This window comes from Hyperolius riggenbachi, chromosome 7 (genome assembly GCF_040937935.1).
Source record: "Hyperolius riggenbachi isolate aHypRig1 chromosome 7, aHypRig1.pri, whole genome shotgun sequence".
NCBI lineage: Eukaryota > Metazoa > Chordata > Amphibia > Anura > Hyperoliidae > Hyperolius > Hyperolius riggenbachi.
The window spans coordinates 165557412-165579637 of record NC_090652.1 but is presented as its reverse complement, the minus strand read 5'-3'; the positions used below and the strand labels follow the sequence as shown (position 1 = coordinate 165579637).

General features: G+C 42.5%; 1 protein-coding gene across 2 annotated transcripts in view; it reads left to right on the top strand.

The window, feature by feature from the left end:
- The window catches only part of LOC137525722 (equilibrative nucleoside transporter 4-like), a 112133-nt gene that overhangs the window by 7065 nt on the left and 82842 nt on the right, over positions 1–22226 (top strand). For both annotated transcript variants that reach the window (XM_068246899.1, XM_068246898.1), the window contains exon 2: positions 12664–12844. In XM_068246899.1, the coding sequence (XP_068103000.1) occupies positions 12679–12844 (166 nt within the window). In that variant the 5' untranslated portion in view covers positions 12664–12678. The remainder of the gene's footprint in view (positions 1–12663; positions 12845–22226) is intronic.

Here is a 22226-nt window from a genome sequence, read left to right as displayed (position 1 = left end):
TACCTTTTCACAATATTTAATATTTATATAATGTAAATGCAGCTCCCTAATGCTTTCGGCCCCTAAAGGCACTACTATTTTTAGTCATACCCAAAATGGTATTATGTACCCACTGACTGCAACAAAACTGTTACTTAGAGCCCTTTACTCTTTATCCACTTCAGGACCATAGGCTTACACCCCCTAGCGAACAGGCAGTTTTATACAATTCAGGCCACTGCAGCTTTAAGGGCTCACTGCAGGGCCATACAACTCAGCATACAAGTGATTCTCCCCCTCCCCCCTTTCTGCCCATCAACAGAGCTTTCTGTTCTGCTCTGCTCTGCTCTGCTCTGATCGCTCCTGCAATGTTTGTTTGTTTTTTTCATTTATTTATTTGTTGTTGGCTTTTTTTGAATAAATTAGTCTGTTTTTTTAATAATTTTTTTTACCCCCTCCCTTCCCCCACCAGCTAATGACAGTGATCAGCTGTCATTGGCATTAGCCTATGACATCCGATCGCTCTTGTGCCTTCCCAGGGGACAGCCGTGTGACACTGCTGTCCCCAGTACAGTGCTGTCGTAGATCGCAGCACTGTACAATGTAAATAGACGGCGGATTCTCTGTCTAAGTCCCCTAACGGCAATTGCCGCTGGGAGACTGATGACAGAGCAGAGCTTCATCATTCAAGAGGAGATGCGCGCACATTGGGGCACGCGATCTCCTGCAAAACCCCACCCCAGGACTTGACGCCTTTCAGAGGTTAGGCTGTCGTAGGGCTGCCACCCTCCCTACGCACCGTTTGGCGGTCTTGGGTTTAAAGATCAATTAGGGAATTTGACTGTGGGAGACTAAGCTAAAGCTGAAATTAAAATGCATGGTTTGCTCTCTTTACCAAGGTGATGCCCTTGTCTCGTAATACAGCTCTAGGAACACTTAAATATAATCAAAATAGTTAAAGCACCTGGCACAGATGGCATCCACCCCCAAATATTAACCTCCTCAGCGGTATGGACGACTATACACGTCCATCACCGCCGGAGTTCACCGCTCAGGCCCTGCTGGGCCGATTTGAGCGAAATAAAAAGTAGCACACGCAGCCGGCACTTTGCCAGCCGCGTGTGCTGCCTGATCGCCGCCGCTCTGCGGCGATCCGCCGCGAGCAGCGGCGAAAGAGGGTCCCCCCAGCCGCCCGAGCCCTGCGCAGCCGGAACAAAAGTTCCGGCCAGCGCTAAGGGCTGGATCGGAGGCGGCTGACGTCAGGACGTCGGCTGACGTCGAGGCGGCTGACGTCAGGACGTCGGCTAACGTCAGGACGTCGGCTGACGTCCATGACGTCACTCCGCTCGTCGCTATGGCGACGATGTAAGCAAAACAAGGAAGGCTGCTCATTGCGGCCTTCCTTGTTTATTCTGGGCGCCGGAGGCGATCGGAAGAACGCCTCCAGAGCGCCCTCTAGTGGGCTTTCATGCAGCCAACTTTCAGTTGGCTGCATGAAACAGTTTTTTTTTAATTAAAAAAAAACCCTCCCGCAGCCGCCCTGGCGATCTTAATAGACCGCCAGGGAGGTTAAGGGATTTTAGTTCAGTTATCGAAAGGCTACTTTGTCTTACGTTTTACAATTCTCTATCAAGCGGGTCAGTACCCTATGACTGGCATACAGCTAATAAGAAAAGAAACCAGGAGACTATAAAGTATAAAACCACAATATATTACTTTCTCAGACCTTATGTGGTGTGTATCTGTCTCTGGCTTGTACACTAATAATCCCATGTTGTCCTGCTGTCATTGCTGGTGGAGTACACATGTCAATACAATAAACCAAACATGATTAAGTATAAAAAACCATAATTGTATTAAAAAATATAAAAACACTAACAATAACATACAGTTAAAAATAAATACATGCAGGATGGCCATCCCGCACACACAAGAGCTGCCACACCAAAAGCATTCACCAACATACACACAGGAATGAGTCGACACTGATAGCCAGGGCTGTGGAGTCGGTACAAAAATCCTCCGACTCTAACGCTGACTCCTCAGTTTATGACTCCACCATCTCTGGCTCCGACTCCTCGACTCTGACTCCTCCTATGTGCATTGAACTATCTTGTTGATTGAAAGTATGTTAGCATAAAAGGCATTTCATCACTGAGGAAAATTAAAGCTATATAACAATGGCGTCTGCTTTTGGGAACAAAAAACTCCTGGCCAGGAAGCTGACACTCTACCCTCTCGGCCATCCCAGCCTACTATTGCCAACATGAATGCCCCAGCATGTAGCCTGTATAATAAGATTCACCGGATATCTGATTGTCATGTTCTCTCCTGTAGCATGTCCTGCTGGTTGCAGCTGAACTGCAACTTTCTCTGCATGCATTCGGTTGCATAGTTTTGCTTGCATTTGCAATAAGTGTCATTGCCATCTGCAATTACTCTGCTGTTCAGAGCAGCTCAGGATGCTATCATGAATACACCTATGGCTTGCTACAGCTGAACTGCAGCCAGACAGTGCTGAATTATTTGCATGTATGTTACTGCAAAATGTTTCATACAATTGTAATCAGTTTCCTAGCCATTTGAAATCAGCCTGCAGCCTTCAATCAGAGTAACACAGGAATGAGTGATTACCATTCTGTTGTGTTGGAATTTGCATGCCTGCGCTCATTGGGTGATGTTCATAGAAAAGCCTCCTCTTCCTCTGATATCTTTCCCATCATAGCTTTTAGCTCTGCTATAGCTGTTTGCTGGGTCTCAATTCTCAGTTGAGATTTGTCTTGTCTTACTTCCTTGTGGACAGTTGCTGTTCCTGTGTGGGTTAACAGCAGAGTCCTTCCAGTCTTGCCGGCTTGGATGCTGGCTGATCAGTGGCGGTAGTGATTGGCTGGCGCTCCTGCTGGTTCTGATTCTGTGGACACCAATGTCCTTCCAGTCCTGCTAGCTTGGACACATCCTTCACTGCAGCAGTGATTGGCTAGCGCTCCTGCTGGTTCTGATCCTGTGGACGTGACTATATCAGCGGTTGCTATTAATTATGCGCCTTCTTGTTCTGTCTTGTTTGTGTGGAAGTTTGCCATCGCTGTGATAGCGATTGGATTGGTAAACATTCCTTCATGTCTGTCTGTTTGTCTGTCCTTGTCATATTCAGTGTGGTGGACAACAGAAGCTCAGAGCTGCGGTCGCTCTGAGCAACCGTTGTGTTTCATTTATTGTGGTGGTTATTGGGAGCTCAGAGCTGTAGTCGCTCTAAGCGATCTTGCTTCCTGTCTCCAGTCTACTATGCCTGCTGTGATCTGTGTAGTCTCCTCCACAAATGCATCCCGCTCTATTACCTGATATTACCCAGCCGCATTTTGTCTTGCTTAGTGGGATCTGATAGTACTCCTGTCTGCCCGGCCTCAGTCTCTATACCTTGCGTGCAGAAGTCCTGAGGGTAACCTTAGTCAGGTAGGCATAACTCCGTCTCCCATTCACGCGGGGACTTGACTATAGGTGAAGAGCTAATATAGAAAAGGCCAGGCCTATTTTCTGCAAGGAGGCAGATCTATGCATTGGAACCCAGCTGATACGAGGTTCCAGTGAATCTTATCAAACAGACAATGTCTTGCGACATTCTAACTTTTATGCATTAGTGTACAGTACCTCTGTGTACTGTACCACCAGAGATGCATTTAGCTTAACTTAGGATATAGCTGTAGAGTAGTTGTTAAATAAAAATCAAACCTAGTCCTCGGTAAGAGTACTTGAAGAGGGTTCAGATAGGAACAAAGAACATTGTTTGGGCCCTTGACATTCTAACTGTGGGTACATGTAAGAGTGATGTGCATGCACTCTACAGGACAATGAGGGTATTCCTTCTCTATTACACAGGAAAGGGGACACCAAGAGCCCAATATAGTGTAGTATGTACTGGTTATGGAGGTTATAATGAAAAGTAAATATCATTATACTCACAAACATTTAGACCTGTGTGCCAGTAGGATAAAAAAAATGTAAGAAAAATAGAAGCGCTTGGCTTAGTCCTAGACCTGCATTGCTGTATACTCCATCCCTATTGCCTGAAGAAGCAGGGTCATTCCTACGAAACGCGTTGCACCAAATCTTGGAGTGTATAAATAAATTTGTGTCTACTTGGAGGATGTAAGTCCACCTCCACCTCCTCTATTTTTAAACATTTTAAATTATTTTACCCTACTGGCGCCTCTGTTTACCTTTACATTCCTCTGTTACACATTTTTCATGCATTATCTGAACCAGGTTTACGGGTGAAAGACAATACCTCTGCATTCAATGTGCATAACATCCTCAGTGGATTCACAACAGCTCTTTGGGGAATGCATATGCAGAGTATTGTACTACTGTGTAACTTAATTTGTAGTCACCAACCCCAAATTTAATAGCATATCAAATTATTTACATGAACAAAGAGAATGCATACAAAATGTGCATAATCCAGCAGAATTATTTGCATCTCATTGGCCATCCCTACTAGTGACACAACTACACATCAGGTTTTATTATAGCAGAGATGTTATTTATAATATTCCTGTGCACACATCAGATATACAGTCCCAACTCCCAATCAAAATTGTTCAGAATTATATATGCAACAAAGTGGAATATCCACAAAGCAGCATGTTCAAACAAGGCAATATGGTGCCGGGCAGGCTGGAATGCTAAGGATGACTAGCAAACAGTCCATCCATCCAAAATGTCCAGCCATTTATCTTATGTGTTGCTCTACCATTGGTGCATCCAAGATGCATGACCTTACATTTATCCACATTAAATTTAATCTGCCATCTGTCTGCCCATATAGTCATGCTGTTGAGATCATGTTTTAAATTGTCACTATCCTACTCAGTGTTTATAATTCTGCATATTTTTTTATCATCTGCAAAGATTGCAATATTACTTTGTATTCCATGCGCTAGATCATTAATAAATAGATTGAAAAGGATTGGACCTAGTACTGACCCTTGCGGGACCCCACTGCTAACAGTTTCCCATTTTAAATATGACCCATTTACCACCACTCTTTGCCTTCTGTCCCTTAAAGAGAACCCGAGGTGGGGATCTTAGAATGAAATCTATACACAGAGGCTGGGTCTGGCTATAGTGCCCAGCCTCTGTTGCTATTTGAATCTCCCCTAAGTCCCCCCTGCGCTCCGCTCTCCCCCATAAATTACAGCCGTGCTGTCGACACGCAGCGTGTCGCAGCGGGCTATGTTTCCTCCCTAGTGTCACTCACGCAGCTCCCCTGCCTCCAGCAGAGCGCCTGTCCCCGCCCCGTCCCTTCCCTCCCCGCTGATTGGAGGGAAGGGACGCGGGCGGGGACCGGCGCTCTGCAGGAGGCGGGGGAGCGGCGTGAGTGACATTAGGGAAGTAAACAATGCCAGAGAGCGCGGCCGTAATTTATGGGGGAGAGTGGAGCGCAGGGGGCACTTAGGGGGGATTCAAATAGCAACAGAGGCTGGGCACTATAGCCAGACCCAGCCTCTGTGTATAGATTTAATTCTAAGATCCCCACCTCGGGTTCTCTTTAACCAGTTCTGTATCCACAAACACATATTTACTCCTAGTCCCTGTATCCTTAGCTTCTACACTAGGCTATTGTGGGGAACAGTGTCAAAAGCCTTTGCAGAGTCCAAGTACACTACATTTAAAGCATTTCCAAAATCTAAGTGTGCATTTACCACTTTATAAAACCTGAGCATGTTGGTGAGACAAGATCTGTCTTTAGTAAACCCATGCTGATAAGCTGAAATTAAATTAAATTATTCTGTGCTATGAAATCTCGTATAGTGTCTCTTAGGGCCCTTCCCCATTACACAGCTGAATCGCAAAATCGCAAATCGCTAGTGATTTTTTAAATCGATAGGGTTGTTACTTTATCATAGAAATCATGATAAATATTTTCCACTATAGTGATTCGATTTGGAAATCGCAATCGCTTTCTGGAGCGATTTTCAGAGGGATAATGCAATGCAAATGAAAATCGAAAATTGCAATCTCATAACAAAATTAATGAAAAATCGCAATCACTGGCATTTGTGATTTGTGATTGCGATTGCTAGTGGAAAAGGGCCCTTAGAATACCTTGAAACAGTTTACACACAACTGATGTTGAGATTACAGGTCTGTAGTTTCCCAGTTCTGATCTTTTCCCCTTCTTAAATAAGAGAAAAACATCAGCTTTACACCAGCAGAGCTGAGAAGTCGGAGTAGGAACAAATTTTGGATACCTGGAGTTGTAGTCGCTGGTTACATAAACTGAAGAGACGGATTATTTTTGTACCCACTGCAGAGCTCTGCAAGGGCTTTGGAGTCAGGAGTCGAGGAGTCAGAGTCGGAGCAATTTTGGGTACCTGGAGTCGGAGTCGGAATAGGTGGTTTTAATAAAATGAGGAGTCGGAGTCAGAGTTGGATAATTTTTATTCTGACTCCACAGCCCTGTATGCCAATCATAGGGAACTAGAATGCAAGACAAAAAATAGAGAGCGCATTCAGGGAGCAGTATACCACAGATCAAATAAGTGTGGAATAATCTCACCTTGTGTAGTAGCTGGCATTGGCAAGCCCATATAGGATTGTCCAACAGCAGGGCTTTTGTCCCTCTAGCCGGAGACTGGGCTTGGCGATTTAGCTGATCCTCCTCTGTTGTAGATAAAACAACGATCCAATGGTACTCCTCTGTGAATATCCGCCTGGTCTGTGTTTTTAGATCTGCTAAAGGCAGCTGCACTACAGACTGTGGCAGTGAGGGCTGACAGGCAGCGCTGTTTGAGTGGAGTGCTATAAAGAAACTCCAGTCCTGGGTTGTTCTGCAAAGCTATGGAAAAAGCTCACAGGCAATTACCGTAGGTATGAGGGGTTTTTTTTGCCTGAGGAAAGGAGGATCTGACCTCCTGAAACGCGCATAGCATATTAAAACCCTTTATCATTACACGGCAGCCGCCTATCTTTCTTGCATGCATGCTACACAGAATATCCACTCATACTCCTAATTGCCTGTGAGCTTTTTCCATAGCTTATTATTATTCCAGCCTTACGTGATCTGTGGTATACTGCTTCCTGAGTGTGCTCTATTTTTTTTGTCTTGCATTACAGATTGAATGACCACTGCAGTGGATTTTAACCACATTGAAGCTCCACTGCTCACTGTTCACAGAAGTTATTCACTACACTTTCTCAGTCATAGGGAACTAACCCACTTCATAGTGTCTTAAAGTGAATGCAGCTAAAAGCACAAGAATTAGCCTTGCACAATATGGGAACATGGACTAAACACGTCTCATATTCACAACTAAAGAAGAAAATACTAGATGGAAATAATACAATACACATATTAACTGTCAAAGAACTGGGGAAAGGATCACACCTTTTAAATAAATAGCATGCTAAATACACTTTCAATATAAAGACTAGGGTTAGATCCTAGGGCAACACAGAGGCTTGCCTGAAATGCAGTGAGCTGAAAGCAGGAATGGTCCACTGTATTTGAAACTGCACTGTTGTCATAAAGTATTGGGAGAAGGTTATGGGATTTATATCCAAAATGGAAAGATCCATTGTTGAGACTGTTCATCAATGTGGAAGTTATGTCTGATAATAAATAAGAAGTACCACAAAGCTCCAGACAAAGCTCATATAAGCATCGCAGCAGCAAGGAAAACAATTTACAATCGTTGGATTTACCCAACTCCATCTAGCCTTGTGACAAAATGTCACAATTGATGAGCATGGAAACACTGGATGTTATGCTGCATAAGGAAATAAGAACTAAGAGCTTCTTCAAGAAGTGGAAATCGTACATTTTTCAAATATTATCAGTTGCAAAGTTAACATCTTTTATGTTATCCTTTTGCCTAAATTTATGTTATGCCACGGAACAACTCAAAGGAACGCTGGGGCTCAGGAAATTGTGTTATAAAAATACTTTTTGAGCTTGTCAAACATTTTTATAACTAAGTAGTGAATTATCAAGGGGTGAGCAGCACAAACCAACTTTTAATGCAATTTTTTTGCAAAGTATGCACGCAGCAGTGGAGACCCCAATCCCCACAAGAAATATATATAACATACAGAGGGGCTGCAGCACACAACAGGAAAACAGTGACAGGGGCTCTTGGTTATGCTTTAACGCGCTTAAGCTCACCAACTGAGCCAAAGTGTCCCTGATTTGGCGAGTCCTACTCTAACCATGCAATGCTAGTTTTTATCAGCAGTCTAGTGGGAACTAATCCAAAAACCCAAGAGATTAGTTTCCACTAGAGTGCTGATAAAAACTAGCATGCGTGCATACTTTGGAAAAAAATGCATTAACCACTTGCCGACCGCCTTAAGCCGATGGGCGGCGGCAAGGGCTGGGCCCAAACGACCGCAATACGCCCATTGGCGGTGGCGGCGGCGGGCGTGGTTATGCGGCGATCGCGTCATTCGTGACGCGATCAGCCGCCGGCAACTGGCTCCGCCCCCGCGCTGTAACCCGCCCGCCGTTCGGAAGCGCCGGCGGGTTACTAGCACCCGGATCGCCGCACGGATAGTGTATAATAGGCTTTGTAATGTATACAAAGCCTATTATACTGGCTGCCTCCTGCCCTGGTGGTCCCAGTGTCTGAGGGACCACCAGGGCAGGCTGCAGCCACCCTAGTCTGCACCAAGCACACTGATCCTGCCCCCCCTTCCCTCTGATCGCCCACAGCACCCCTCAGACCCCTGTTTGCACCCAATCACCCCCCTAATCACCCATCAATCATTCCCTGTCACTATCTAAAAACGCTATTTTTTTTAACCCTAAACTGCCCCCTGCTCCCTCCTGATCACCCCCCCCCCACCCCTCAGATTCTCCGCAGACCCCCCCCCCAGACCCCCCTCCCCCTTCCCTGTGTACTGTATGCATCTATCCCCCCTGATCACCTGCCAATCACCTGTCAATCACCCATCAATCACCCATCAATCACCCCCTGTCACTGCCACCCATCAATCAGCCCCTAACCTGCCCCTTGCGGGCAATCTGATCACCCACCCGCACCAATAGATTGCCCGCAGATCCGACATAAGATCACCTCCCAAGTGCAGTGTTTACATCTGTTCTCTCCTCTAAACACCCACTAATTACCCATCAATCACCCATCAATCACCCCCTATCACCACCTGTCACTGTTACCCATCAGATCAGACCCTAATCTGCCCCTTGCGGGCACCCAATCACCCACCTACACGCTCAGATTGCCCTCAGACCCCCCCTTATCAATTCGCCAGTGCAATATTTACATCTCTTCTTCCCTGTAATAACCCACTGATCACCTGTCAATCACCTATCAATCACCCATCAATCACCCCCTGTCACTTCCACCCATCAATCACCCCCTGTCACTGCCACCCATCAATCAGCCTCTAACCTGCCCCTTGCGGGCAATCTGATCACCCACACACACCAATAGATCGCCCGCAGATCTGATGTCAGATCACCTCCCAAGTGCAGTGTTTACATCTGTTCTCTCCTCTAAACACCCACTAATTACCCATCAATCACCCCCTATCACCACCTGTCACTGTTACCCATCAGAATAGACCATAATCTGCCCCTTGCGGGCACCCAATCACTCGCCCCACACGCTCAGATTGCCCTCAGACCCCCCCTTATCAATTCGCCAGTGCAATATTTACATCTCTTCTTCCCTGTAATAACCCACTGATCACCTGTCAATCACCTATCAATCACTCATCAATCACCCCCTGTCACTGCCACCCATCAATCACCCCGTGGTGAGGAGCATAGTGAGTCCGTGGCAGATTTCATTTTTTTTTTGTCGCAAGTTAGAAGAAATGGCAACTTTTTTTTAGTTTTGTCACAAAGTGTCATTTACCGCTAACTTGTGACAAAAAATAAAATCTTCTATGAACTCACCATGCCTCTCACTGAATACTTTGGGATGTCTTCTTTCCAAAATGGGGTCATTTGGGGGGTATTTATACTATCCTGGAATTTTAGCACCTCATGAAACATGACAGGGGGTCAGAATAGTCAGAGATGCTTGAAAATAGGAAAATTCAATTTTGGCACCATACTTTGTAAACGCTATAACTTTTACCCAATCCAATAAATATACACTGAATGTTTTTTTTTTTATCAAAGACATGTAGCAGAATAACTTTCGCGCTCAAATGTATAGGAAATTTTACTTTATTTGAAAAATGTCAGCACAGAAAGTTAAAAAAGTCATTTTTTTGACAAAATTCATGTCTTTTTTGATGAATATAATAAAAACTAAAACTCGCAGCAGCAATCAAATAGCACTAAAAGAAAGCTGTATTAGTGACAAGAAAAGGAGGTAAAATTCATTTAAGTGGTAGGTTGTATGACCGAGCAATAAACCGTGAAAGCTGCAGTGGTCTGAATGGAAAAAAAGGCTCTGGTCCTTAAGGGGCGAAAAGACTGTGGTCCTCAAGTGGTTAAAAGTTGGTTTGTGCTGCTCACCCCTTGATAATTGATTATAATTTTTCCCTTGTGAGCCTGCAAAACCACGCCCACTTCTAGCACAGTTAAGCATATAAATGAGTGGATTGCACATTTTCAGAGAGTTCATTTGGTAGCTAGTGGAAGGTGAGGTGTTTTTAATTTCCTTTTCTCCCATTTAGTTGACTCTTGGGTTTTTGGATTAGTCCCCACTAGACTGCTAATAAAAACTAGCATTGCCTCTTTAGAGTAGGACTCACCAGATCGGGGACACTTTGGCGCAATTGGTGAGCTTAAGCGCGTTAAAGCGTAACCAAGAGCCCCTGTCACTGTTTTCCTGTTGTGTGCTGCAGCCCCACTGTATGTTATGTAACTAAGTAGTGGTGACATATTGGAGAAGGTAGGCAATAGGATTGTCTTTGCATACCACTGCATATCGCTAGTCAAGTTTTGTTTAGTTTTTTTCCTATATATGCAGAGCTAATTATTTTTTTTATGTGCAGAGCAAAAACAAAGCATTACATTAATTGCAAAATTCCATTATTATGATTCGTGCTGCTTCCAAGTGACCTTGACTAGCCTTAATTTACTTCAAACAGCCTAGATATGGTATGTGATAACATTTTCACGGCCTGTTTGTTGTTTTCCCCCCTTTATTTAGCAAATCATAACCCATACCTGTAACAAAATCCCCATAGTGACACCTGACCCTAATCTGCCCCTTAAAGTTAGCCATTTCTGTCACATAAACCTAATACCTCCCCTTATGTTAACCCCTTCCTTGACACCTATGCCTAATCTTTCCCTTTTAACATTGCATGCTTCCTATCACCTAACTCAAACCTTTATGTTAACCTCTTCATAATAATACCCCTTCCTAATGCCTAAGCCTTACTTCCTTACCCCATCCAACTCTTTTAACTTAAAACTTGATGCTCCTGAACAATGACTAAACCTAATCAATGACCCTATCCGATATTTACCTTTTGTTGCATCTGGTGCTTAATTTCTTACTTTAGGAATACATATCAACTTTATATTAGTTAAACAGTGATGTAAACATAACCCTTCACTGCAGAAGAAATAGTTGCAGCTTATAAACCACCCTTGGTATTGGCATTGGCTATGTTGTAGTTTATAATCGACTACAATAAAACAAACTTCTTCAGGGAACTTTCCCTTTTCTATTGTGCCACCAGTGACAGAGATATAGCAGCAAATAAAACAAAGCATTTTTGTTGAAACAAGTGTGACAGAGTATATGATATGTGTGCCCACTTTAGAGATCCTGTCACCTCCTCGCACAACTATGGCGAATGGAAATGAGATGTAGTTAGCAATACAACATATGACTGCACTCCTAACACTTCTTCATTCCATGCAATACCAAACAAAATATAGCTGGAGTTTCACTTCATAGTTGGCTTTCAACCCATTTGGTACTTAATCTAATGACAGTGATGTAGAAATTAAAACCAGTGACTTTATCAGCCATCATTTTTAATGTAATCAGTGCCTGCATCAAGCTGCTATATCATTTACTGAAAACTGGATCTGTACTAACTCAGCATGACATACTCCATTGACTTCCAGTTGAATCAGCAGAGCTGGGTGTCAGTAAATAGTATATGGGCTTTTGTACAGAGACCAATTAAGATAAAAAGGGAGACTAAGAGGCACCTCCTCTAACTTTCACAGCCCTTTTTATAGTGGAATGCATGGCTGTGTAGTGTGTTATTGGGAACACTGGGAATATGCATCCCAGCATATTATAATGCTGTGAGATGGATTTTTCTTAGTGTCCCTCACCGTTGCAAACTGACATTTAGGGCAGATTTTTTTTTTTATGACAGGTACAATAAAAGCCGGAGGAAAAATTAAGCAGATCACATACTAACCAATTCGATTTAGGGTGTAAAATAAAACTTGGATTCCGATTGGTTGCTCTGATTTACTTTTACTTCATTTTTATTGCTTATTCCTTGATAAATGATCCTTAGAGAATTTAAGACCAGTCTGTCTGTCTGGCATCAAGTTGATGGTATTGTCAAATAGTGTGCACTGCCCAGCATTGCTTTTACTGCTAGTGTGCCCTAAAACTAACCTGAAGTGAGATTTTATTGGTTGTACAGATAGCTGTTGCAAATCATCTTCTTGCATACTGTATGTAGTCCGTTTTCTAATGTGTGATGTTCATTTGTTACTTTTGTGTACTCCAGGTTACAAGGAAGATAATGCAGCCAGCCAAAAGAGATCGTTATAAAGAGCTTAGCCCAGCCCTTACTCCGGAAGGTAATGTGATTATGAGTTTTAACTTTGACAGTTATCAGCTTGAGGAAGAAGAAGTGCAGATAACAGGAAGCAGCCAAACACAGGGAGTACTTACATTAATGGAACCAGGTATGTTGAAACTTTGCTTATGTGTATGCAATTATTACACTTCAGTAATATTACCTGTATAAACTATGTGGCTGCAGTAGTAGTCTGTAGAATTTGAGTTGAGTAAAAATGTTCCAACCATAAAAACACATTATTCAGTGTTCTCTCCCACAAAATGGTGGTAGGTATTAGATTGTGAGCTCCTCTGAGGACAGTCAGTGGCATGACTATGTACTCTGTAAAGTGCTGCAGAAGATGTCAGTGCTATATAAATATACATACTGTAACAATAATATGGTAGGACCTTAGTCTATAACTATGGTAGGATTACTTTGCAAACTCCTCCGAGGACAGTCAGTGACATGACTATGTACTCTGTAAAGTGCTGCAGAAGATGTCAGTGCTATATAAATACATAACAATAATATGGTAGGACATTAGACTATAACTATGGTAGGATTAGATTATGAGCTTCTCTTGAGAACAGTCAGTGACATGACTATGTACTTTTTAAAGTGCTGCAGAAGATGGCAGTGCTATATAAATACATAATAATTATATGGTAGGACTTCATACTATGACTATGGCAGGATTTGATTGTGAGTTCCTCAGAGGACAGTCAGTAACATGAATTTGTACTCTGTAAAGTGTTGCAGAAGATGTCAGTGCTATATAAATACACAGTATTAATATGGTAGGGCATTAGACTATAACTATGGTAGGATTAGATTGTAAACTCCTCTGAGGACATTCAGTGACATGACTATGTACTTTGTAAAGTGCTGCAGAAGATGTCCGTGCTATATAAATGCTATATAATGCTATATAAATACATAATAATTATATGGTAGCACATTAGACTATGACTATGGTAGGATTAGATTGTGAGCTCCTCAGAGGACAGTCAGTGACATGATTATGTACTCTGTACAGCTCTGCAGAAGATGTGAGTGCTATATAAATAATAATCTTTCCACGTCGTCAAGGGCTGGAATCCACTGTGTCTTGCATTGAGATGAATAGAAGCGTTCATCTCAAAGCATTTATTCGGCAAGTGCCATGGTCAATCAAATTTTGATTGAGATGCTGTGTGTAGCTTCTAGTGTCATTTGTGCTTGTGGTCCCAACCGGTACCTAATGGTGGTAATACACTGTTATGCTGGCCACAGTTATTTACAGAGTACTGATGCACATTGCACATATTACCCACATGTTCCAGTTATGCGTTAAACATATCAATCCTATACTGTACATTCATACTATAATTGAGCTTTCCAGGCTTTACAATGTCCACCTAATGCCTATACAATGAAAGACAACCCCGCTTGCATTCCCCAGTGTGTCCATTTATCACTTCAAAGATCATGCTGGGAGGAGGATCAGGATCCTAGTGATGGGCAGCCTGTCACAACAATCACAGTGCCTGACCCCTCAGCAGGACAGACGCTGTCTGCAAAGTCCTTCTTACAACAGTCACAGTGCCTTATAGCTCAGCAGTGCAGACACTGTCTGCAAAGACTTCTGTGCTTCAGTAATCAAAGCTGAATCAGAGATTTACTGTTGACACAGATGCAGTGTTCATACTGTACTAGGCAGCCTGAAATCTGTAAGGCCTCGTTCACATCATTTAGCGCAGATGGCTGTGCGATCGGAATGCAATACGTCCAATCGCACGCCATCTGCGCTACTATGCGCTGCACTGCAGATCCCATTCATTACAATGACTGGGATATGCACTGCGATTCCCAAAAATGCGTGCAGCACGCGATAGCACAATCGCTGATGGGAACGGTGGAAGGGCTGTCTATGCCCTTCTACCGTTCTTGCATGTCGTACACTATACACGCTGCCAAAATGCGCATGGCAGCGCGTATAGTCTGAACGAGCCCTTACAGAGTACATGTTTCTACAGCTGAGCAGCAATGCCTGCTGGTATGTTTCCTCTTTCACGATGTGCAGAGCTAGCAGCCTGACAGCACATCACAGTTACCTTCACTATACTGTCTTCCATCTCATCAAGGGACTCGTGCCTGCACTTCTCTCAAGCCCCTTCTCATAACCAGGATGCTAAGGGGAGGAGGGGCGCTCTATGTAGTTAGTGGATGGACTTCCTGGACATATTGCCAACTGCAGCCTAGCAACAAAATGCTACAGCTCAGCGGCACACAGCACACCCCTCTCACAAGGGCTAAACCATTTACTAAAGGGGGGGGTCAAAACTTTTGCATTGAGTAAAGTAAAAGCCTCTATTCTCTGCCCCCCTCCCCAGACGCAGACGGCAGATCCCCCATACCCAGCCATGGAAGCTAATTAACAAACAAAAAAAAAACTTAAGATGTCGACAGGCAAACTGGCGCCCCCCCTGAAGAGCCGCTAGGGGCCTGTGCCAGCAAGTGCCTCTTAATAGATAATGGCTTCAATTCATCAAGCATTACCACACTCGGTAATACTGAAAATAGCTGACTTTACGGAGCACTTCAGAAAATGTTAATTCATCAAAGCTGTTACCGCATGAAAAGCTGAAATTACAGAGCAATGAGATAAATTACCAACTTGTGCTCAACACATGTCAGCAAATGTCAGTGAATGTCAATTCATCAAGGTTACAGTATTCGCTAACGCATTCGGTGATTATCTCCAGCTCTCCCCTGTCGGTAACTAGCTTTGAATGCCTTCCTGCGGATGTCCCCATGATTGACAGGAGCAGGCAGCCAATAGAAACAGCCCCTGTTCTCCTGCAAGTGCCGCTGATAGGTCGCACAGGCTTCTCCAGTGGAACAAGCTTTTAGACCCCCCAGGCAGTGAGCAGAGAGAACGGGACAAAAGATATTTTCCAGGGACCCTTCGGTGGTGTAACCCTTTGAGTCCCTGTTTGAAAATGCAAAGTTGCTAGTGGTGAAATCACCAAGCAGGGCATTTGTAATGTCTCCAGGAAGTTCATCTAAGTTGTGGCAATTAAATAAAATGTTAAGAAAGAATAATGGACAGATTCAGAGCAGCAGAGGCAGTATAAAAATATAACAAATGTTTACATCTAAAGGAATGTCAGGATGCCTTCTATTGTAAATGCCTCACGGCAGCTTGTAACAACTAACAACACAGAGACACTCCAAGCTGCTCTGCACTGCTCTGTTGCTATCGAACAGCCTTTGATGAATTGAAGCCGTAGTAGTTCTGTAACTTAACGAACATCTACCGCACATGTGAAAATATTGATGAATTAGCACACGCAAGTGTAAAATACTGAACGCGGTATTTTAATGAATTGGATTTTGTGATCGAACAGCCTTTGATGATTTGAAGCCAGAGTATAGTATAACAGGCACCAAAAATAGAGTAAAATCACCCCTCCACCATCCTTGGTGGAGGGGTGATTCCCCATCTCCTTTTTCCTGTCTACACTTTTAGTGGGGTCTGGCCTAATCTCCCCACCTGAAATTACGACGTAACTAGACTTAATAGGGCCCTTCTGCAAAAATGATAGCATGGGGCCTCCTTGAACCCCGAACCCCACTCTCTGGGGTCATGTGATTGGGAGACAGTGAATGGCAGCAGAGAGTGTTCTGCTGTGAAGCAGCGTCTGCGAGCAGGAAACAATTACACACATTCCTGCACATGGTTTTTGTAAGCTTATGGGGTTTTTTTTCGCTAATTGGCTGCACTTGTGGTTGGGGGGAGGGAGGTGGAGGGGCCCCCAATGCCTCTGGGCCCCCCTGCGATGGCAAAGGTCGCAGAGGTTACGCCCATAGTTTTGCAGTAACCCAACTTTGTGAGTATCACTTCTCATTTATTTCAACGCTGTTTTGGACATCTAGCATACTACACTATCAAGGGCTCTCCAGCTCAATCTCTCGACACTGCAGCCACCTGCTGCTGTTCAGCTCCGGGTCCGCCGTACTTCCTGTTTCCGTACTTCCTCAATACTGTAACCCCAGCAGTGCATTTGCGTCGCACGTCCTGTGTGACGCTGGCACAAGTACGCCGCTGGGGTTACAGTAACAACCACTAATGCGGTTGTTACTGAATATCGGTAGATTTACTGATATCCTCCTATTAAAGTGGAAAAAACAATATTAACATATCGGTATTAAAAACAGATATGTTACTACAGCTAAGCCTACACCGATTCTCATATTGAGCCTTCTGACTACCAATGCCTAACCTTAACCACCCACCTCCCACAGCTAACCTTAACCACCCACCTCCCGCGGATAACCTTAATCCTCCCACCCTGTTACTAACCTTAATCCCCACATCTAACTTTAACCATACCCACCGCTGCAAACATGATATTTTTTGGGAGCCTCCATAGGGGCCCCTTTAATTAATGGTAAGCAGAGGAACTTTGGGTGCCTGCAGCATTCCATAAAGGCGCCACTTTCCCCTGCTTACTGATAATTCAATGGGCACCTTTAGCTGTACTAGTGACAATTCCACTTCCATTTGCTAAATGAAAAGGTAAAATTTCAGAGAACACAGTCAAAATGTCCATAGATATAAGCAATGTACAATTGTGCGTATCTAGAGCACAGCAAGCCCACAATGGGGGAAATACAAACACCATTAAAATCAAAAATAGGGTGGTATGATAAGTGGTGGCTGGAGCAAAACAATATGAATGGGGGAAGAAATACAATATCTGCGAGTAAAACAGCAATACAGGCAGTGGGGAATATATAGCGATCAAGTAAAGTGCTTAGATCAAAAATATATATAAATGTATGTCTATCAAGTTTCAAAGTGCTGAGTGCAAAAAATTCCATGATATACATACATAAAAATCAATCCATCCAAGTCATAATCCACTGTGATCCAATCATATAGAATAAGTAACTGAATGCAATCTGTAAATAAATCCATAAAAAAGTGCAAAGTGCAATCTGGATAAAAAAATTGCCAATATACAGTATAAGCTCCTGTGACATACATGCAATATGGCATACTACAGCGCTCCCTGTCAGAGTCATCCTATAAAGATCTGAGCACTACAGAACTGAAGTGAACAACCGCCATATTACCTGTATGCACCCCTGCTCCAGCAGGCCGCTGCCACCACCCTCTAGGCCTAACACCTGTGTCGCCGGAGAAGCCCGGTTTCCTCAGAGACCACTTACATGCTGATGCATAAGGATGTGCAGGTACTTTTGGGGTATATTCACAAAAGATCAGTAAACTAAATGTGTACAGATAGCATGCATAAAGTTTTCAGGGCTCTACACAAGCTATTTAGCAAGTTGCATAAATAGCATAAGTTGTGTTATGCAAGCAATGCCTACATTGCCTGATAAGCTCGCAATTCAGCCTCCCATGTGAAAATATCTAATTATGACTGGGTTCCTAGCAAAATTATCATAGACTACTCTGATTATTATTATAGTATGTATATTAGTATAGCGCTCAACAGATATAATCACATATATAGTCCTGGAAGTAATAATACTAAAATAAAATAAAATTAAAACTAAACATATGTCCATTTCATAGTTGCAGGAACAGTCCCATAATATTTTCTTATCGCATAAGTTTCACTCAGATGGTATACCTCCTCAGATCCACTTTAGTATCTTTAAAACATATACGCTCACCGGAAAAAGCAGCTGACCCAGTCCAATCAGCATGTACACCTCTGGCCCAGCCAGCAAGTCTCTTCACTCTTCAATATGTGCTCTCCACAGCTCATGCATACAAAATGAAAAAATATGGACAAAAGGAAAAAAACAGATAGCGTAATACTGTTTGATATTGCTTATATCCTCCACTTCACCAGTGTGAACCAAACAGGTAACAACATTACACCCAGTGCGTTCACATGCAGGTATTTCAAGCGTCTTTTACCATATGCACTGGCTGACCCGGCACAGACCAGCAAACTCGCTCAGCATGGGGCTTTCAACAGCCTATCCCCAGATGGTGTGGTTCTAAAAAACTAAAAAGCGCTGACATAGCGTAACTCTGTCTTTTATTGTAAAAAAAAAATTAAAAATCCAGTGCACTCACAATGCTTGTAGTTAAAATGCGCATATCAATATCCACATGGCCACTCTGCGTCTCCACCACTGCTTAGGCTCCTCCCAACTAGTTTCGTCGTGAGCCTCATCAGGGGCATGACCACTAGCAGGCTGGAGACACTCTTTATACTCACCTCGTGTCACATGGTGCGGTTGCTTCCGCCCTTACTGCTCGCCTCTTACCGCCCTTAGTCCCATAATGTGGGTATACGGCATCAGATTTATTTGGGGAGCCGCACAAAGCTCCTTTTGGTATTTAGCGATCCAGATTCGCAAACAAGAAGTGTCTCCTGGTGAGATTGATTAATAACAGAATTAATAGTATTATCATTTATGGTTGGAGTGCACAACTTTTTTGTATTATTTCTGATTATTATTACCCTACTTAATCAGTGTCACTAGTGTCACTGGCCTAGGCTATGAACAAGCACCAGAAAGCATGAAACAGCTCTTTCACTGTTTTTGCCCTGCCTGCGTCATCTTCTACGCCCTGGTGACATTACTATGTAAGTGATTTACATTCAATTAAGCACTCAGAAAAGGGTGCCTAAAGGCCCATACACACGTCTGATTTTTCGGAACGACGGGTCGTTTGAACGTCCCGTCGTTCAGACGTCCGCCCGCTGAATCGGGCGTGTGTACAGACTGTCGTTCGCGTGATAAGACTGAGTTTGAGCGATCCTCCGGGCGGATCGCTCAAACTCAGTCTTATCACGCGAACGATAGTCTGTACACACGCCCGATTTAGCGGGCGGGCGTCTGAACGACAGGACGTTCAAACGACTCGTCGTTCCGATAAATCAGACGTGTGTATGGGCCTTTAGTTTCTATCTCCATGGCAAATAGCTTTGATACCTTCGTAAATCAATATGCAGATAGATTTTCCTGGGGCTTTTGTACTGCAGAGCCCAACAGTTGTTGCTTGGCTTTCTTTTACTATACCATTTTCAGTGTATGTAAGTAGTTCATCTAAGACCTGCCATAAGGCACATACAATAACAATACTGTAGAAAAAAAAAAAACGGACTTGAACATTGCTGTCCAAGAATTACATTCGGCACCCTGTTATGCAAAACACATTGCTCTTGTCACTGAGATTATTCAACATCCTGCAATTCAGATAACAACCATATTTTGCAGTTAATATAATAATTTGCCTGTAGCTCAGTTTTAACCACTTCCAAACCACAGGTGTTTTTCCCTTCAAAGCCAGAGCAATTTTCACATCACGTCCCTCCCATTCATTCGCCAATAACTTTATCACTACTTATCACACTGAAATGATCTATGCATTTTTGCGGGGCAAACTAGGTTTTCTTTGGGCAGTATTTTTTTCTAATAATTATTTTATTTTATATGCATCTTACAGGGTTTCAGCCATTATAGTTTAAACATAAAATGTGCTATTATAGATAAAACTCAAAAATTGTATTTGCCCATTGGTCCCAGTTATTACAATGTTTAAATTGTGTCCCTAGTACAATGTATGGTGATAATATTTTATACTATAACAATAATTAGAAGCATTTATTTATAAAAATAACAGTAATAAACCCTCATGACATACTTAAATTACATAATTAAAAAAGTCCATAAGTTAACGATTTATGTATAATTATTATTGTTTTTTTTAATGGTGTCATTTTTATATTTTTCGTTTTACAAGTGTTTTATTTTGGTAACTATTGCGTAGGGGTGTAAGGGGTTCAAAATTAATAATAATGTATGTAGTTCTATATAAAAAAGTGTGTGAGGGGCATAGATATGCATAGCAAAGATCCGGAAGTGGTTAAGTTGAAGTGCAGTAGATTTCCATCAAGCTACCAATACCAGTGATGACTGACCTTCATAGTGCATTCATGGCACTCTCATGAACTCTAAGTAGAGAATAAAAAGTAGATTACTGGACAAGTGCCCATTAGGTATGGGAACTCCTTCAAGGGAATTGCACTACATGTAAAAGGTGGTAAAAGAGAATATATATATATATATATATATATATATATATATATATATATATATATATATATATATATATATATATATATATATATATATATTTATATATATGTATATATATATATATATATATATATATATTTACAATAAAATCTTATGGTAATTCTACAAAATTTGAGGGTAATTCTACGAAATATTGAATGCTGTTAACTGCTTCAGAGCCTTCCTACTATACAAGTTGTGTGGCCGGATGATGACATTACTGCCTGTGTCTGCTTCCTTTATAACAAGCAGTTTATCCACCTTTGGTGATCTAATTGTATCGCTTGCCTTTGCATTTAGGCTATTATCCCTCTGGGGTGTGACAATAAGTATTTTTTTTTGCTCACTCTCTCAAATAATATCTTACTACCAGGGCAGTGGAAGGCTTGAGGCAGGACATGTTTATGGACAGAGCACTTTAATTTTCTCGTTGATTGGTATAACATTTCCTTTTTTCATAGTTAGATCCTTGAAATAAAGGCACTGTTTTAGGGATTCCACTTGGGATCCTTTAGAAAAGGTCTATCTATTCCTCATCTGCCTATGACACCCTCTTCTCTTTTTCTGTGTCACTACTCCTGCATACAAAATCACTGGAGCTGTTTGTCCCGTGATGAGATTCATCTAATTTTGGTGTATTCTTGAACATGTGCCTCTTCTTTTCTAACCTCTTCATCTATAAACTTTTTTGTTTAAAATATTCTAAGCTATTCTACTGTGGTATTTTTATCATCAGTGATAAATCTCATAATCTCAAATAGTTTCCCAAGCCATCTTTGAACACACACGCGCGCGCATACACACACACACGCACACACACACACACACACACACACACACACACACACACACACACACACACACACACACACACACCATAGAGCCTATAAGTGGAAACAGTACAGAGTAAAGCCAACACTAACAATACAAAAACTCAGTAATATTCACCTTTCAGGTGTTCTCTCAAGTTAATCTGATAATTCTGGTAGGGCAATGGCAATCATATCAATTAGCTTCTAAGTGAAGTAAAATGTTTGAGTAATAACGCTTTTAATAATGTGGAAACCAATAATATGGTTTTAGCTATTAGTTATTAATGATTTAATAATAATAATTATAATAAACCTAACATTTTCTCATGATGGACTCAAAGCGCTCAAGAGCTGCAGCAACTAAGGGCACGCTCAAGGGGCCACCCTGCAGTGTTAGGAAGTCTTGCCCAAGGACTTCTTACTGAATAGGTACTGACCCTAGCCAGGATTCGAACCCTGGTCTCCCATGTCAAAGCTATTAATGATTTAGCCCATAGATGAAATTTGAGTTTCATCCCACTTTAATGCTTTTGAAAAACTAGGCTTGACGTTGGGCTTTAACTTTTAGCTAATATGTGGTTG